General features: G+C 43.5%; 1 protein-coding gene across 2 annotated transcripts; it reads left to right on the forward strand.

Moving 5' to 3' along the window:
- Positions 1–9,448, forward strand: sh3bp5b (SH3-domain binding protein 5b (BTK-associated)). Of its 2 annotated transcripts, XM_086039115.1 has the most exons (10): positions 1–339; positions 2,369–2,431; positions 3,502–3,630; positions 6,354–6,518; positions 6,606–6,736; positions 7,208–7,250; positions 7,337–7,601; positions 7,991–8,320; positions 8,960–9,035; positions 9,078–9,448. In XM_086039115.1, the coding sequence occupies exons 1-10, from the start codon at positions 274–276 to the stop codon at positions 9,220–9,222; spliced, it is 1,413 nt and encodes a 470-aa protein (XP_085895241.1). In that variant the 5' UTR covers positions 1–273; the 3' UTR covers positions 9,223–9,448. The 2 variants fall into 2 exon arrangements, with proteins under 2 accessions (XP_085895241.1, XP_085895242.1); XM_086039116.1 differs by having other exon boundaries at positions 3–339; positions 7,337–7,556; positions 8,960–9,448.
- Positions 9,449–16,839: the final 7,391 nt, after the last annotated feature.

Genomic DNA, 16,839 nt, shown 5'->3' on the forward strand with positions numbered 1-16,839 from the left:
AAATCAAGCGTAGCGGAAGAGGCGGGTCAACAAGCTCACAAAAGAAGAGGAGTCACTTACTTACGTTTCGTTTAGCTCCGCTGAAAAGCATCGGGCGAGCAAGTAGAGCGGAGCAAGAGACGAACATAGTCCAGGCCCGCTTGGCTTCCCCTCGGTTCCGTTGTGTTCGGTTACAAACAAACAAACGAGCCCAGTGGGATGTGTTTTGTCAGGTCGGCTTGTTGACCATTTCGCGACGTAGTTGTCGGCCGGCTCTTGGTCGGGTTTCGAACAATGGAGCCCCATCGCGGTGACGACGAGGCGGACTACGAGGATGAAGATGTGGACCCACGCATCCAGGTAAACACACGCTCCACTCCAAGCCGAAGACGGCGAGTGTTTTGGCAATTGTCTTCCGGCGTGACTAACGACGCCTTAAAGCTTTTTGCACACATGATTGTCATCCATTTTGTATCTTTTATGTGACAATAGGACAGCTGTCGACCGAATGGAGAAAAAAAAAAAAACACTTCGTGTGTCAGTAAAACGATACTTGATGTGACATTACACGACAACATTTTTCACTTATTTAATGCAGTGGTTCTCAAACTGTGGTTCAATTAAATGTATAGACTTACAATAAAAAATGTTCTTGAATGAATGTTTACAATGAACCAGTTGTTAACGATTGAATGCCAATATATCTTAACAACTGACTATTGAGGGGATGACGATAATTTTTTTCCTCGGATTTCCAGGATTCAGGAAGCATGTACTGAATATTTGTCAGCGTTTTGTGAAACGTTTGGGGTTATTGTATATAATTAAGAATAGGGATGAACGATTTTAGGCAAAGATTGAATTGTGATATTTCTGTCAGATATTGTGATTTCGACGGGTTTTCTTCAAATCAAATTTCAGTGCAATATTCACTTTGTAACAGTAACATTTCCAAACATAACGGAAAATTATATCACACCATCAAAAAACCTTTCAAAGCTATTACTTTACTAATGCAAGGACACTCAAGAGGTTTTATGATGAGGCAGTCCTTTTTCAAGGTTTTAAAAACGATTCAATAAAGCAAGACTTACATCTTGCCGTCACGCACGTATGTTTAATAGCATGGGCGGTTTTACAATTTTGCGAGGGGTGGCAAAAGCCGCCTTTCACAAATGTTTTGCCACCCCTATCATTGGCAATGAATCAATACTGAATTCAAAATTTCGTCACAAATGTTCCTTATATTGTCTCCGTATAAAAATTGTGTTTAGAATTTAGTCCCATTACACCCTCTCCTTTTAACGAAGAAATGTTTGATTCCAATTAGGGTTAAGCTTCGTCCACCTTTTGTGGTAGCGCTACTTGTTAGAAATCTTATCTTATTTGCTGCCACGCAGGTGATGATTGGTTACTTAGAGGAGAGGGTCCGCAGCGCGTAGGTCGTCGCTGCTGCCCAGAGATATTGTGCAGAGCAAGTTATCTTAGCGACAAGCGTTCGCGAGCAGCCAGGAAAGCAAGAACTAAGATGGGTGACAGCGTGATGGGGTCCGCAGTATATGTTCTCGTAAAAATGAATAATTAACAACATATCAGGCGTTATTTAGAAAATATGCAATTCAATTAAAATATTGTCGCTGTCATGTGAAAAACACTTATCTTCACCTTTTTTCATTTTCTTATTTTTACCTGAATCATGTTTCCGCGTTACAGAAGTGAAGTGCAAATTAAAGTTTCCAAAATTGGAGATAAGTGTTTTTCACAGGACAGCCACGATATGATCAAGTATTTTACCCTAACAAAATCATAATTGACCAAGGAAAAATTTGACCAATTTTCTTAAAGACAAAAACAAGTGTTTAACTTTGTACCTCAATATATACATTTGTCGGCATAATACAAACAGATCTCTTAATACATATGGGTCACAGCAAAAAAAAAAAAAAAAAAAAAAAAAACATGTTTCCAATGTAGTTCTGTAAAGAAATGTAGACGTCAAGAAAAACTTCCTCTTTGTGGTCGCCGAAACGGGAACTGCTAACACACCTGCTAGTTGCATCTTTCTGTCTCAATAATTGACATTTAATGCTAGCGTCACCATCAGCAACGGACAAATGTGATCCGAAAAAAATCATTCACAGTGTAACACACTTCGTCGTCGTTCAGTATTCACCCTTCCCGTGATAGAAACAGAACGAATCCATTTACCGGTACAAATTGAAGGGACTGGAAAACCTTCAAGTAATTCTTAACTGTTGTGTTAAAAATCTGCGCTATAACACGTGTGCTAACAATGAACTGCGATATAAGGCGGGAGCATTGTATTATTCTTATTATGAAGGTAGAAAAATTGCGGTATGACATGTTGCCCTCTTGTCATGTCTCGCAGGGCGAGCTGGAGCGACTCAACCAGTCATCGGACGACATCAACCGATGTGAGACGGCGCTGGAGGTTAGTGAGCTGGCCGCGAACAGCGGATATTTCTAGCACTCGCATGGACGTGTCGCGTCCTCACACTCGCGTCAAGCAAGCCTCATCAAGTGCTCCACATGCTTTGTAAATGAGAAGTCCCTTTTCAGAACCAGGACAATTTCCACAATGATTCCACACATCTATGCCTGCATTTTTTAATTAGAATGAATTTACCTTCATACTAGATCATTCTTGCAACATTAAAAGTCTTTTTCAATCTATATGCACAATAATGTCTCTTGAAAATGACAAATTAAGCAGAATTACACACTGTATCGGGTTCACCAAAAAGGGTATTTATTTACAGTATAGTACTAATAAATGTAAAATGTATTTTTACACAAAAAACAAAATAACAGCCACTCCTTTTGAAAAGCTTTTTTTTTTTTTTTTTTTTTTAGCCATTTGTCGGTGAACAAAATTGGAATGCTCAGTTTTGATCATGATCATATAGATCCGTGTTTGAATTTTAGAGAACCCGCATATTTGAATGAAAAATGTTGCCTTGCTTTCATCGGTCTTTTGCAACATGAAATTACTTTTTGGTGCGGGGGGAGACATTTTTGTGTGTGAACATTAAGAAATCCCTCTATTCGCTCAAGGTGTGAGCAATTTGTGCCACGTCTTGTGTTTATATGCTTGTAGGTCAGTGACATCATAAAAGAGGTCAAAGTCTGACTTGTGGCTTTTATTACCTGATGATGTCTTGGGTGAAGTCAGCAAAAGACAATCTCTGGCCCCGGCCCATGTTGGGATGCTCCACTCGCATTTACCATGATAAGATCGCATCATGAATAAAGATTCAATTCATATGCATTGCATATTTACTACAAAAGACTAAATATTGTACTTACATTAACTGAACTGTACTGAACAAATTTACTGTACTGACTTAAAAATAAAAAGTTTAAGCCATTTTTACATACACACAATGAGAACATTGTTTTGTCAGTGATTCTCTTGCATAGCACTAGAGGGAGCCCTTGTGCCACTAGTCCTACCGTGCCACACTTTGAGAAGCACCGAAGTAACCGGTCTGCTTTTGTCAGGATGCCCGGCAGAGGTTCCGCTCGGTGCTGGTGGAGGCCACCGTCAAGTTGGACGAGCTTCTCAACAAGATCAGGAAGACGGTGGACGAGTCCAAGCCGTATTGGGAGGCTCGCCGTCTGGCCCGACAGGTCGGTTCTTGCCTTATGTATTCCTTTTTGTTCTTCTTTGAATCAACACGCTCGCGTTTTTGACCTCATTCTTGCGAAATGCAGAAGTTAGTTCAAACTGGAAAGACCACGATAGTTACTTCCATTTTCTCGCAATTTGTGTCTTGTGGTATTGTGGAAATAGTGTAAAAAGGTTACACTGTAGTACAGAAGTACCACGGTGCCTTGTCGGGGGGGGGGGGGGTTGTCCTTGCCTCAAGCCATTTATTCGTCACTCCTGTATCAAAAGTCCCGAACGACAGCTGGACTGGATGTGGCCGACTGTAGCGTACGTTCTTCAGCCCGCGGCGCCACACGACGACGGTACGGCAAGCGTGGAGGCACATGAACTGAAGCAGCTCTGGAATGACAAACGTGTAGTCCGCGACGTGCTACAAAACCCGCTTTAAATTTACGATTTGAATCTGACGCCAAAGAACAAAACATTGTACAGTGTATTTAAGTGCAAAAATCTTCGACAAAACCGCATAATATCATTGGCTTGAAGTCCTCTCGCTTAATGCTAACATGCGTTGCTAAATGCCAATGACAGGCTAACAGAAACATAGAGAGACCTTTTTTTTTTTTTTCCTCTTTTTTTTCATCTAACCAGATATGACAAGTAACTGCATGATTGCGCTACAATTTTATCACCTGTTTAATTGTCCTATTCCACGTCTTGTTTTTTTTTGTTCCACCTCTTGACATTTTATGGTTTGCCACCAGCTGCCCTTGCCAAAGTACTTTGAGACCAAAGTCTTTGAAAAGTGCTGGGTAATAACGTTGAACTTGAACTGTTTAACAAGGATGATGACTAGCTTTTTTATTTGGGGGGGGGGGGGGGGGGGGGGGTGTTAAATGAGGATGTTGCCTCCCGTCATCAAAGCTGCGTTCAGGTACGAGAAATAGTCCCGTTGTTCAGCACGTCAACATGAACGGCGTCCCGGCAGAGAGTGTCGCCACTCGCTGACCCTCCAGAAGTCGTAGACATTTGTTGCGTGTCCAGTAAAAGTCACCACGACAGTAAAGTCCTTGTGGTCTCAAAGTGTTTTGTTTTTTTTGCGCTTTTGCGCGTGTTGTTTGGCTAAAAATCCCATGTTGTTTTTTTGTTTTGCGCCTTTGATCATCCACATGGCGTCACGCAAATGAGCCTTGACACAATTGGCACGACTCCCTGATGCTGTTTGCGTCAGATAAAAATATCTTTGCCGCAGCACTGAGGCTCCTTGTCTCCGTTCCAGTGACAAACGATATTGCGATGCGTGGCCTTCGATTTCTTCCCGCTCTGCCGTCTTCAGTCACTGTCGGCGCGATAAGAAACGAGGGCTTGCGTATGGAGATGATGGCAGGTGGCACTGCCGTCGCCGCCCCGGGCGGGCGGGAGACGCCCGAACCCGTTTGACCTCAATTCCAGCTGGAAGATAAAATTCTGAATTTTGTTTTGGAAATTGATTTTGTTCAGGAAATTGATAAGGGCGGCACGGCGGCGGACTGGTTAGCACGTCCGCCTCACAGTTCAGAGGTCGTGGGTTCGATCCCGGCTCCGGCCTCCCTGTGCTAGGTGTGATTGTGAGTGTGGTTGTTTGTTTGTCTCTGTGTGATTGGCTGGCAACCAATTCGGGGTGTTGCCCGCCTACTGCCCGAAGACGGCTGGGATGGGCTCCCGCACGCCCGCCGCCCATGATGGATGGATGGAGGAAATTGATAAGACGTTTGGTCAAGTTCTGACCTTTTTTATTAATGTTGAATATTTTCGCCATTTTATTTGTATCCGTCTTGTCTAATAATATGAGCCTAATAGCATAACTGCGTAGGTCATTTCCATCTTGCTGTCACGATGGCAATAAAAAAAAAAAAAAATTCCAATATGCTTGCGAATGTTTTTCCTTGATGTAGATTGTCAGTCATCCAGGTCGTTGTAATAATCCCCAAAGGTTGAATCGAGGCAACTGGACACTACTTGTTTGTTGTCTTTTTCTTGTTTTCACAAAACATTTGAAAAGAAGTCTTGCTCAATAATTTCCCTCATTTGGGTCAGCGCGATAATGGAGTGAAAGTTCCCAGGGTTTCTTCTGTTCAGCTAGCTGCTTTCACGCATCCCACTTCCTTCTTTTGTTATTCTACGTGACCTTTTTGTTGTTTTTTTGGGGGGGTTCATCACGTGAATGATCACAATCGGCCTTACACAATTTCCATGCAAGAGTACAGTCAGCAGTTTACTGTCTCAACCCCGTGTCTGAATGCCAGGTTTTGGGAATATATTTATTAAAAACAAAAAAAAGCCCAAATTGTGACCTATAACCTGCATACTCAAAACCAAGAAAATCCTAAGAGAGGAAGTGAAAATAAACAACTGAGAGAATTGGGTTGCACATGTGTGCACACCTTCTCGTAATATAACCAATCACCTTCAAGCTTGTGTTAAATCATGTGAAGTGACCTAAAATACATTTCAGCTGAACAACAACAAGGCGGCCGTTATTGGACTCACGCTAACGCTAACCGGCCATGCTAATTGAGTTCCCTGGAGCATGTGATGATGTCAGCGTTTTGGCTGCTGTGCAAGTGATTCAAGAATAGATTTCAATTTGGTATCTTGTTCATGTGGACTCCAGTTCTGCAGGATGATCAAAGCGGCCTTCATAAATACTTTTAAGAAGCAGTCAGTTATCTGGCGTGAAAAATGTCTCCGGTGCGCCCTTCAGGCCCAGCTGGAGGCCCAGAAAGCCACGCAGGACTTCCAGAGAGCGTCGGAGGTCCTTCGCGCCGCCAAAGAGACCATCTCGCTGGCTGAGCAGCGCCTCCTGGAGGAGGAGCGCCGCCAGTTTGACTCGGCCTGGCAGGAGATGCTCAACCACGCCACGCAGCGGGTCGGCATTCGCGCCGCTTTGGCCTCCGCGACTGGATTGTGTTGCGTTGGGGGCAATGTGCCGATGAGCTGCGATTGGCTCTCGCAGGTGATGGAGGCGGAGCACGAGAAGGCCCGCAGCGAGGTGGCGCACAAGGAGACGGCGGCCAAGCATTCGGCGGCCATCGGTCGCATGAAGCAGTTGGAGAAGAAACTCAAACGCACCATCAGCAAGTCAAAGTAAACAATACTCACAATAAAACAACGGGTTTTTTTTTGTCAGTCTTCAGATTTGTGTTCATCTTAAATCAGTGGCATTGCTCTTACTTTTAATTTCATTTTCCTGGGATTCACATTCAGTGTTCCCAGTGAAGGTGCGTTCAAGTGCTGCTGGGATAAAGGAAAACGTAGCTTTTTTTTCCCTCCTGTCCGTCTTTGCCTCCATCCCCTGGTGTCTTCCCTTTTTCTTTTCCAACTCATCGCTTCTATTTTTACCTTCATTCTTTCGTTTTTTTTCTATTTTCACTCATCCTTCCTCCTTGTTTTTCTTTAAACATTTGGCTTTTTTCATTATTTTTTGAACTTATATTTTGTTCATTGATTTTTTTCGTTCTGTCAACTTTCATCACATTAATGGACTACGAGAAAAGGGAGGTCAACCCCGACCGACCTCTGTACTTTCCTGCTTTGATGTCTCGTCCTTTTCCACAGGCCCTACTTTGAGATGAAGGCCAAGTTCTACCTGCAACTGGAGGTACGCGACAGGCTCGCCTTCATTTCATTCCAAACCGACCGTCCAACTGGGATGTTGAGGCTGTTTTTTTCCCCCCGCCCGCGCAGAACCTGAAGACGACGGTGGACGAGCGTCAGGCCAAGCTGTCGCGGGCCAAGGCCGAGTACAAGGCGGCCCTCGGCAACCTGGAGGCCATCTCGGACGAGATCCACGAGCGGCGGCGCAGCGCCGTCATGGGCCCGCGTGGGCGCGGCGTGGGCGCAGAGGGCGACGGCCAAGGCGGGGACCAATCGTCTGGCGTCAAGATGGATTCCGATGGCATTTCCTGTAAGACGAATAAGACGTCACTGAAACATGTTCAGCACATTTCGGGTAAATTAAGTTGGAAAATATTGCAAATTGGAAACGTTCCACGGGAATTTGTGCGAATTGAGGGTCATTTAGTGGAATGTTGGGTGGCCTTTATCTTTGCACGCCATTCGGGTGGCGGCAAAAAAAAAAAAATCATTTCACCATCTTGTCCAAAGAACAGCCGTGCAGTCAGCCATTTTATCGAGCTCGTTAAGGTGCGTTTAAGTGTAGCTGGGAAAAATGACAACCTGACAATTCTTCCTGGTTTCCTTCCCTCATCCTCCACTCCCACTGTTTTCCTTGCTCCCTCCTCTTCTACTGAATTTCTCTTCCTTACTTTTTCCATCCATCTTTTCTTGCCCTCATCCACCCATTCCGCTCTCTTCTCCTCCTTGCATCAACGGCCACAGTGATGTCGGTGTGCTTCGACGACGACGCGTGCAACGGCGGCAGCGCGGCGTCCGAGGAGAACTCTGAGACGCGTTCCACGTGCAGTCTGGGGTCTTCTTCGCCTAGCAGCCCTCAGGAGCTGCAGTCGCCGTGTTCCTTCTCCTCCTCCTGCGCCTCCTCCTGCCCGTCGCCGACTCCATCCTGCGCCTCCTCCTCGCCTCCCTCCAGGCCCTGCAGCCTGGAGCTGCCCAGCTCCGCCTCCCTGTCGGACTTCGGCCTCATCTCGCCCGTGTTGGGCCCTCGCAGCGAGTGCAGCGGGGCGTCGTCGCCCGAGTGTGACATGGAGAGAGGTGAGTGACCAGTGGATGGAGCAAGAAGCTTTTGCTCTTTGGTTTTGGTCCACTCTCTTGTCTTAATACTTTTGTACAGACTCGATTTTTCTCCCTGATGTTTGTCCAAATTCCAAGTGTCCCAGTACGTTTGTCCAAAAATATTTTTCTTCACTCCCAATACAAAAAATCACTTTTCACTTTTGGTGGGTGTCCCAATTTTTTGGACCAAGCTGAATTTTCTTGTTGTGCCAATACTTCTATACAAAAGTTGTTTTTTGTTGTTGTTGTTTTTTAACTTTGAACTCCCTGTAGGCGTCCTAATAGGTTAGCCCAAACTTTTTATGTGTCCAAAATATTTGAGTTTGAACTCCACATTTTCTCCACTTCCCATGTGTTCCAATACTTGACATTGCCCAAATTTCATAAACCTCCTGCAAGTGTCCCATTCCTTCAACAACACAATACTCATCTAACGGCTGAGAGAAATGCTACTTGGATGTGTCCCATGGCAACATAAACCGTTGATTTCTACACTAAAGTGGAGCAGTTAGCGCTTTAGTGACCTCCTCATCAAGGACAAATTGTGTCTTTGCGTTTGTGCCGTTTGCGGTCCGCATGAGTGACGGCGGGTGCTAACCACGACATGTTGCGTCGCAGGCGAGCGAGCGGAAGGCGCCGAAGTGACGTTGGACAACGGGCCGGCCGTGGTCAACAACAACAACACCAACCAGAACGGCGGCGGCGGCGGCGGCGGCGGCGGCGGCGGCGGCGGCGGCGGCGGCGGCGGCGGCGTGGCCGCCACCAAGAGGAGCTTCAACCTGGAGGCTCGCTTCAGCTTCCTCAACCTGCGACGCCAACGCAGCGACGCCAAAAACACGGACAACTTTTCCCCGAAGGCCGTGGTGGTCAAAGGACTGTGAGGAAGCACCACCACAACGTTTGGATTGACTCTGATGGAGACAATACTGTTTTTTGTTTTTGTTTTTTTGTGCATTCATCTTGAATGAAACGGAGATGAAGATGAACTCCTCCTCATTCATTTTAGAATCCTTTCGTCCTTGTTGATTTATCCCACTAAGATGGACGCTGGCAGCAAACATAGTGAAGGTGTCGCGTGTGTTTAATAAAGAAAAATGTTGCACTGTTGGACAGTCTAGTTTGAAAAATCTTCACAAAGTAATTCTAGTCATGGTTAGAGAAAAGAGGTCTTAAATGTAGCCTCCTTGCAGTTGCTGATACCTTGAATACGGTAAGTTAAGACTACTGCCCCAAAAACCTTTTTGCTGTGAAAACTTAAGTCCAACCTTCACTTTGACTTCTAAAGGTGTCGCAATTTGAATAAACACCTTGTTTGCTCACCTTCACGTCCAATAGGTGCGCTAAACTCCACATTTTACTCCTCGTAGGTGTCCCAATACTTTTACTACAAACTTTTTTTTTTCCACTCCCTGGGGGAACTCGGCTGACAAGACGTCACTAGAAGGTAGAGCAGTGAGTTGTACCTAATAAGTGACTGCAGCCTGTGTAAAGCTCAAAATGAAAGTTGGACACAAACAAAACTGTAGTTTAAAACCCTAGTCCTACTTTGGAACCGTAACTGTACTTTAAAACCCTAATTCTACTTTGGAACCTAACCCTACTTTAAAAAACAACTTTGAAACCCTAACCTTACTTTCGAACCCTACTTTGAAACCCTAACCCTACTTTTGAACCCTACTTTGAAACCCTAACCCTACTTTTGAACCCTACTTTGAAACCCTAACCCTACTTTTGAACCCTACTTTGAAACCCTAACCATAGTTTTAAACCCTACTTTGAAACCCTAACCCCAGTTTTAAACCCTACTTTGAATCCCTAACCCTAGTTTGAAACCCTGATTTGAAACCCTAACCATAGTTTAACACCCTATTTTGAAACCCTACCTCTACTTTAAAACTCTAATTTGAAACCTTTACCTTATTTTAAAACCCAACGTTGAAGCCCTCAGCCTACTTTGAAACCCTAACCCGACTTTGAAACCCTAACCCCACTTTTGAACCCTACTTTGAAACCCTAACCAGAGTTTTAAACCCTACTTTGAAACTGTAACCCTAGTTTGAAACCCTGATTTGAAACCCTAACCCTAGTTTTCAAACCCTACTTTGAAACCCTAACCATAGTTTAACACCCCAACCCGACTTTGAAACCCTAACCCTACTTTTGAACCCTACTTTGAAACCCTAACCCTACTTTTGAACCCTACTTTGAAACCCTAACCCTAGTTTTAAACCCTACTTTGAAACCCTAACCCCAGTTTTAAACCCTACTTTGAAACTGTAACCCAACTTTGAAACCCTGCTTTGAAACCCTAACACTAGTTTGAAACCCTACTTTGAAACCCTAACCCTACTTTTGAACCCTACTTTGAAACCCTAACCATAGTTTTAAACCCTACTTTGAAACTGTAACCCTAGTTTGAAACCCTGATTTGAAACCCTAACCCTAGTTTGAAACCCTACCCCGACTCTGAAACCCTAACCCTACTTTTGAACCCTACTTTGAAACCCTAATCCTACTTTTGAACCCCACTTTAAAACTGTAACCCTAGTTCGAAACCCTGCTTTGAAACCCTAACCCTAGTTTGAAACCCTACTTTGAAACCCTAACCCAACTTTGAAGCCCTAACCCTACTTTTGACCCCTACTTTGAAACCCTAACCCTACTTTTGAACCCCACTTTAAAACTAACCCTAGTTCGAAACCCTGCTTTGAAACCCTAACCCTAGTTTGAAACCCTACTTTGAAACCCTAACCCAACTTTGAAGCCCTAACCCTACTTTTGACCCCTACTTTGAAACCCTAACCCTACTTTTGAACCCCACTTTAAAACTAACCCTAGTTCGAAACCCTGCTTTGAAACCCTAACCCTAGTTTGAAACCCTACTTTGAAACCCTACCCCGACTTTGAAACCCTAACCCTACTTTTGAACCCTAATCCTACTTTTGAACCCCACTTTAAAACTGTAACCCTAGTTCGAAACCCTGCTTTGAAACCCTAACCCTAGTTTGAAACCCTACTTTGAAACCCTAACCCGACTTTGAAGCCCTAACCCTACTTTCGAACCCTACTTTGAAACCCTAACCCTACTTTGTAACCCTAACCATAGTTTTAAACCCTACTTTGAAACCCTAACCCCAGTTTTAAACCCTAACCCTACTTTGAAACCCTAACCCTACTTTTGAACTCTACTTTGAAACCCTAACCCTACTTTTGAACCCCACTTTAAAACTGTAACCCTAGTTCGAAACCCTGCTTTGAAACCCTAACCCTACTTTTGAACCCTACTTTGAAACCCTAATCCTACTTTTGAACCCCACTTTAAAACTGTAACCCTAGTTCGAAACCCTGCTTTGAAACCCTAACCCTAGTTTGAAACCCTACTTTGAAACCCTACCCCGACTTTGAAACCCTAACCCTACTTTTGAACCCTACTTTGAAACCCTAACCCTACTTTTGAACCCCACTTTAAAACTGTAACCCTAGTTCGAAACCCTGCTTTGAAACTGTAACCCTAGTTTGAAACCCTACCCCGACTTTGAAACCCTAACCCTACTTTTGAACCCTAATCCTACTTTTGAACCCCACTTTAAAACTGTAACCCTAGTTCGAAACCCTGCTTTGAAACCCTAACCCTAGTTTGAAACCCTACTTTGAAACCCTAACCCGACTTTGAAGCCCTAACCCTACTTTCGAACCCTACTTTGAAACCCTAACCCAACTTTGTAACCCTAACCATAGTTTTAAACCCTACTTTGAAACCCTAACCCCAGTTTTAAACCCTACTTTGAAACCCTAACCCCAGTTTTAAACCCTACTTTGAAACCCTAACCCTACTTTTGAACCCCACTTTAAAACTGTAACCCTAGTTCGAAACCCTGCTTTGAAACCCTAACCCTAGTTTGAAACCCTACTTTGAAACCCTACCCCGACTTTGAAACCCTAACCCTACTTTTGAACCCTACTTTGAAACCCTAACCCTACTTTTGAACCCCACTTTAAAACTGTAACCCTAGTTCGAAACCCTGCTTTGAAACCCTAACCCTACTTTTGAACCCTACTTTGAAACCCTAACCCTACTTTTGAACCCCACTTTAAAACTGTAACCCTAGTTCGAAACCCTGCTTTGAAACCCTAACCCTAGTTTGAAACCCTACTTTGAAACCCTACCCCGACTTTGAAACCCTAACCCTACTTTTGAACCCTACTTTGAAACCCTAACCCTACTTTTGAACCCCACTTTAAAACTGTAACCCTAGTTCGAAACCCTGCTTTGAAACCTCACCCTAGTTTGAAACCCTACTTTGAAACCCTACCCCGACTTTGAAACACTAACCCTACTTTTGAACCCTACTTTGAAACCCTAACCCTACTTTTGAACCCCCACTTTAAAACTGTAACCCTAGTTCGAAACCCTGCTTTGAAACTCTAACCCTAGTTTGAAACCCTACCCCGACTTTGAAACCCTAACCCTACTTTGAAACCCTAACCCTACTTTTGAACCCCACTTTAAAACTGTAACCCTAGTTCGAAACCCTGCTTTGAAACCCTAACCCTACTTTTGAACCCTACTTTGAAACCCTAACCCTACTTTTGAACCCCACTTTAAAACTGTAACCCTAGTTCGAAACCCTGCTTTGAAACCCTAACCCTAGTTTGAAACCCTACTTTGAAACCCTACCCCGACTTTGAAACCCTAACCCTACTTTTGAACCCTACTTTGAAACCCTAACCCTACTTTTGAACCCCACTTTAAAACTGTAACCCTAGTTCGAAACCCTGCTTTGAAACTGTAACCCTAGTTTGAAACCCTACCCCGACTTTTGAACCCTAATCCTACTTTTGAACCCCACTTTAAAACTGTAACCCTAGTTCGAAACCCTGCTTTGAAACCCTAACCCTAGTTTGAAACCCTACTTTGAAACCCTAACCCGACTTTGAAGCCCTAACCCTACTTTCGAACCCTACTTTGAAACCCTAACCCTACTTTGTAACCCTAACCATAGTTTTAAACCCTACTTTGAAACCCTAACCCCAGTTTTAAACCCTACTTTGAAACCCTAACCCCAGTTTTAAACCCTACTTTGAAACCATAACCCTACTTTGAAACCCTAACCCTACTTTTGAACTCTACTTTGAAACCCTAACCCTACTTTTGAACCCCACTTTAAAACTGTAACCCTAGTTCGAAACCCTGCTTTGAAACCCTAACCCTACTTTTGAACCCTACTTTGAAACCCCAACCCTACTTTTGAACCCCACTTTAAAACTGTAACCCTAGTTCGAAACCCTGCTTTGAAACCCTAACCCTAGTTTGAAACCCTACTTTGAAACCCTACCCCGACTTTGAAACCCTAACCCTACTTTTGAACCCTACTTTGAAACCCTAACCCTACTTTTGAACCCCACTTTAAAACTGTAACCCTAGTTCGAAACCCTGCTTTGAAACCCTAACCCTAGTTTGAAACCCTACCCCGACTTTGAAACCCTAACCCTACTTTTGAACCCTACTTTGAAACCCTAACCATAGTTTTAAACCCTAACCCCAGTTTTAAACCCTACTTTGAAACCCTAACCCGTTTTAAACCCTACTTTGAAACCCTAACCCTACTTTGAAACCCTAACCCTACTTTTGAACCCTACTTTGAAACCCTAACCATAGTTTTAAACCCTAACCCCAGTTTTAAACCCTACTTTGAAACCCTAACCCGTTTTAAACCCTACTTTGAAACCCTAACCCTACTTTGAAACCCTAACCCTACTTTTGAACCCCACTTTAAAACTGTAACCCTAGTTCGAAACCCTGCTTTGAAACCCTAACCCTACTTTTGAACCCTACTTTGAAACCCTAACCCTACTTTTGAACCCCACTTTAAAACTGTAACCCTAGTTCGAAACCCTGCTTTGAAACCCTAACCCTAGTTTGAAACCCTACTTTGAAACCCTACCCCGACTTTGAAACCCTAACCCTACTTTTGAACCCTACTTTGAAACCCTAACCCTATTTTTGAACCCCACTTTAAAACTGTAACCCTAGTTCGAAACCCTGCTTTGAAACCCTAACCCTAGTTTGAAACCCTACTTTGAAACCCTACCTTGACTTTGAAACCCTAACCCTACTTTTGAACCCTACTTTGAAACTGTAACCCTAGTTCGAAACCCTGCTTTGAAACCCTAACCCTAGTTTGAAACCCTACTTTGAAACCCTACCCCGACTTTGAAACCCTAACCCTACTTTTGAACCCTACTTTGAAACCCTAACCCTACTTTTGAACCCCACTTTAAAACTGTAACCCTAGTTCGAAACCCTGCTTTGAAACTGTAACCCTAGTTTGAAACCCTACCCCGACTTTGAAACCCTAACCCTACTTTTGAACCCTACTTTGAAACCCTAACCCTACTTTTGAACCCCACTTTAAAACTGTAACCCTAGTTCGAAACCCTGCTTTGAAACTCTAACCCTAGTTTGAAACCCTACCCCGACTTTGAAACCCTAACCCTACTTTGAAACCCTAACCCTACTTTTGAACCCCACTTTAAAACTGTAACCCTAGTTCGAAACCCTGCTTTGAAACCCTAACCCTAGTTTGAAACCCTAACCCTACTTTCGAACCCTACTTTGATACCCTAACCCTACTTTGTAACCCTAACCATAGTTTTAAACCCTACTTTGAAACCCTAACCCCAGTTTTAAACCCTACTTTGAAACCCTAACCCCAGTTTTAAACCCTACTTTGAAACCCTAACCCTACTTTGAAACCCTAACCCTACTTTTGAAGTCTACTTTGAAACCCTAACCCTACTTTTGAACCCCACTTTAAAACTGTAACCCTAGTTCGAAACCCTGCTTTGAAACCCTAACCCTACTTTTGAACCCTACTTTGAAACCCCAACCCTACTTTTGAACCCCACTTTAAAACTGTAACCCTAGTTCGAAACCCTGCTTTGAAACCCTAACCCTAGTTTGAAACCCTACTTTGAAACCCCAACCCTACTTTGAAACCCTAACCCTACTTTTGAACTCTACTTTGAAACCCTAACCCTAGTTTGAAACCCTACTTTGAAACCCTACCCCGACTTTGAAACCCTAACCCTACTTTTGAACCCTACTTTGAAACCCTAACCCTACTTTTGAACCCCACTTTAAAACTGTAACCCTAGTTCGAAACCCTGCTTTGAAACCCTAACCCGACTTTGAAGCCCTAACCCTACTTTCGAACCCTACTTTGAAACCGTAACCCTACTTTGTAACCCTAACCATAGTTTTAAACCCTACTTTGAAACCCTAACCCCAGTTTTAAACCCTACTTTGAAACCCTAACCCCAGTTTTAAACCCTACTTTGAAACCATAACCCTACTTTGAAACCCTAACCCTACTTTTGAACTCTACTTTGAAACCCTAACCCTACTTTTGAACCCTACTTTGAAACCCTAACCCTACTTTTGAACCCCACTTTAAAACTGTAACCCTAGTTCGAAACCCTGCTTTGAAACCCTAACCCTAGTTTGAAACCCTACTTTGAAACCCTACCCCGACTTTGAAACCCTAACCCTACTTTTGAACCCTACTTTGAAACCCTAACCATAGTTTTAAACCCTAACCCCAGTTTTAAACCCTACTTTGAAACCCTAACCCTACTTTTGAACCCTACTTTGAAACCCTAACCCTACTTTTAAACCCTACTTTGAAACCCTAACCATAGTTTTAAACCCTACTTTGAAACCCTAACCATAGTTTTAAACCCTACTTTGAAACTGTAACCCTAGTTTGAAACCCTGATTTGAAACCCTAACCCTAGTTTGAAACCCTACTTTGAAACCCTAACCATAGTTTAACACCCTATTTTGAAACCCTACCTCTACTTTAAAACTCTAATTTGAAACCTTTACCTTACCTTAAAACCCAACGTTGAAGCCCTAAGCCTACTTTGAAACCCTAACCCTACTTTGAAACCCTAACCCTACTTTGAAACCTTAACCCAACTTTGAAACCTGAACCCAACTTTGAAAACCTAACCCAACTTTGAAACCCTAACCCTACTTTTGAACCCTAACCATAGTTTTAAACCCTACTTTGAAACCCTAACCCCTGTTTTATACCCTACTTTGAAACCCTAAACCTACTTTTGAACCCTACGTTGAAACCCTAACCCGACTTTGAAACCCTAACCCTACTTTTGAACCCTACGTTGAAACCCTAACCCTACTTTGAAACCCTAACCCTACTTTTGAACCCTAACCGGACTTTGAAACCCGAACCCGACTTTGAAACCCTAACCCTATTTTGAAACCCTATCCCTAATTTAAACTCTATTTTGAAACCCTATCCCTAATTTAAAACTCTATTTTGAAACCCTATCCCTAATTGAAAACCCTAATACCCTCTTTGAAAAACAACTTTGAAACACTAACCCTCACTTTCAAACCCAACGTTGAAACTCTTTACCGATACTTTGATTGCGTGTGAAAGGAACGAGTCCAGCCGCGTGATGCAACGACA

This window comes from Filicampus tigris, chromosome 8 (genome assembly GCF_054856515.1).
Source record: "Filicampus tigris isolate MCC_2025a chromosome 8, RoL_Ftig_1.0, whole genome shotgun sequence".
Taxonomy (NCBI): domain Eukaryota; kingdom Metazoa; phylum Chordata; class Actinopteri; order Syngnathiformes; family Syngnathidae; genus Filicampus; species Filicampus tigris.

Bases quoted from the DNA above. Each gene is read 5' to 3' on its own strand.
- sh3bp5b (XM_086039115.1), top strand. From the start codon at position 274: ATGGAGCCCCATCGCGGTGACGACGAGGCGGACTACGAGGATGAAGAT. The intron at 6,519-6,605 runs GTCGGCATTCGC...TGGCTCTCGCAG, and splicing joins TCAACCACGCCACGCAGCGG to GTGATGGAGGCGGAGCACGA. The intron at 7,251-7,336 runs GTACGCGACAGG...CCGCCCGCGCAG, and splicing joins AGTTCTACCTGCAACTGGAG to AACCTGAAGACGACGGTGGA.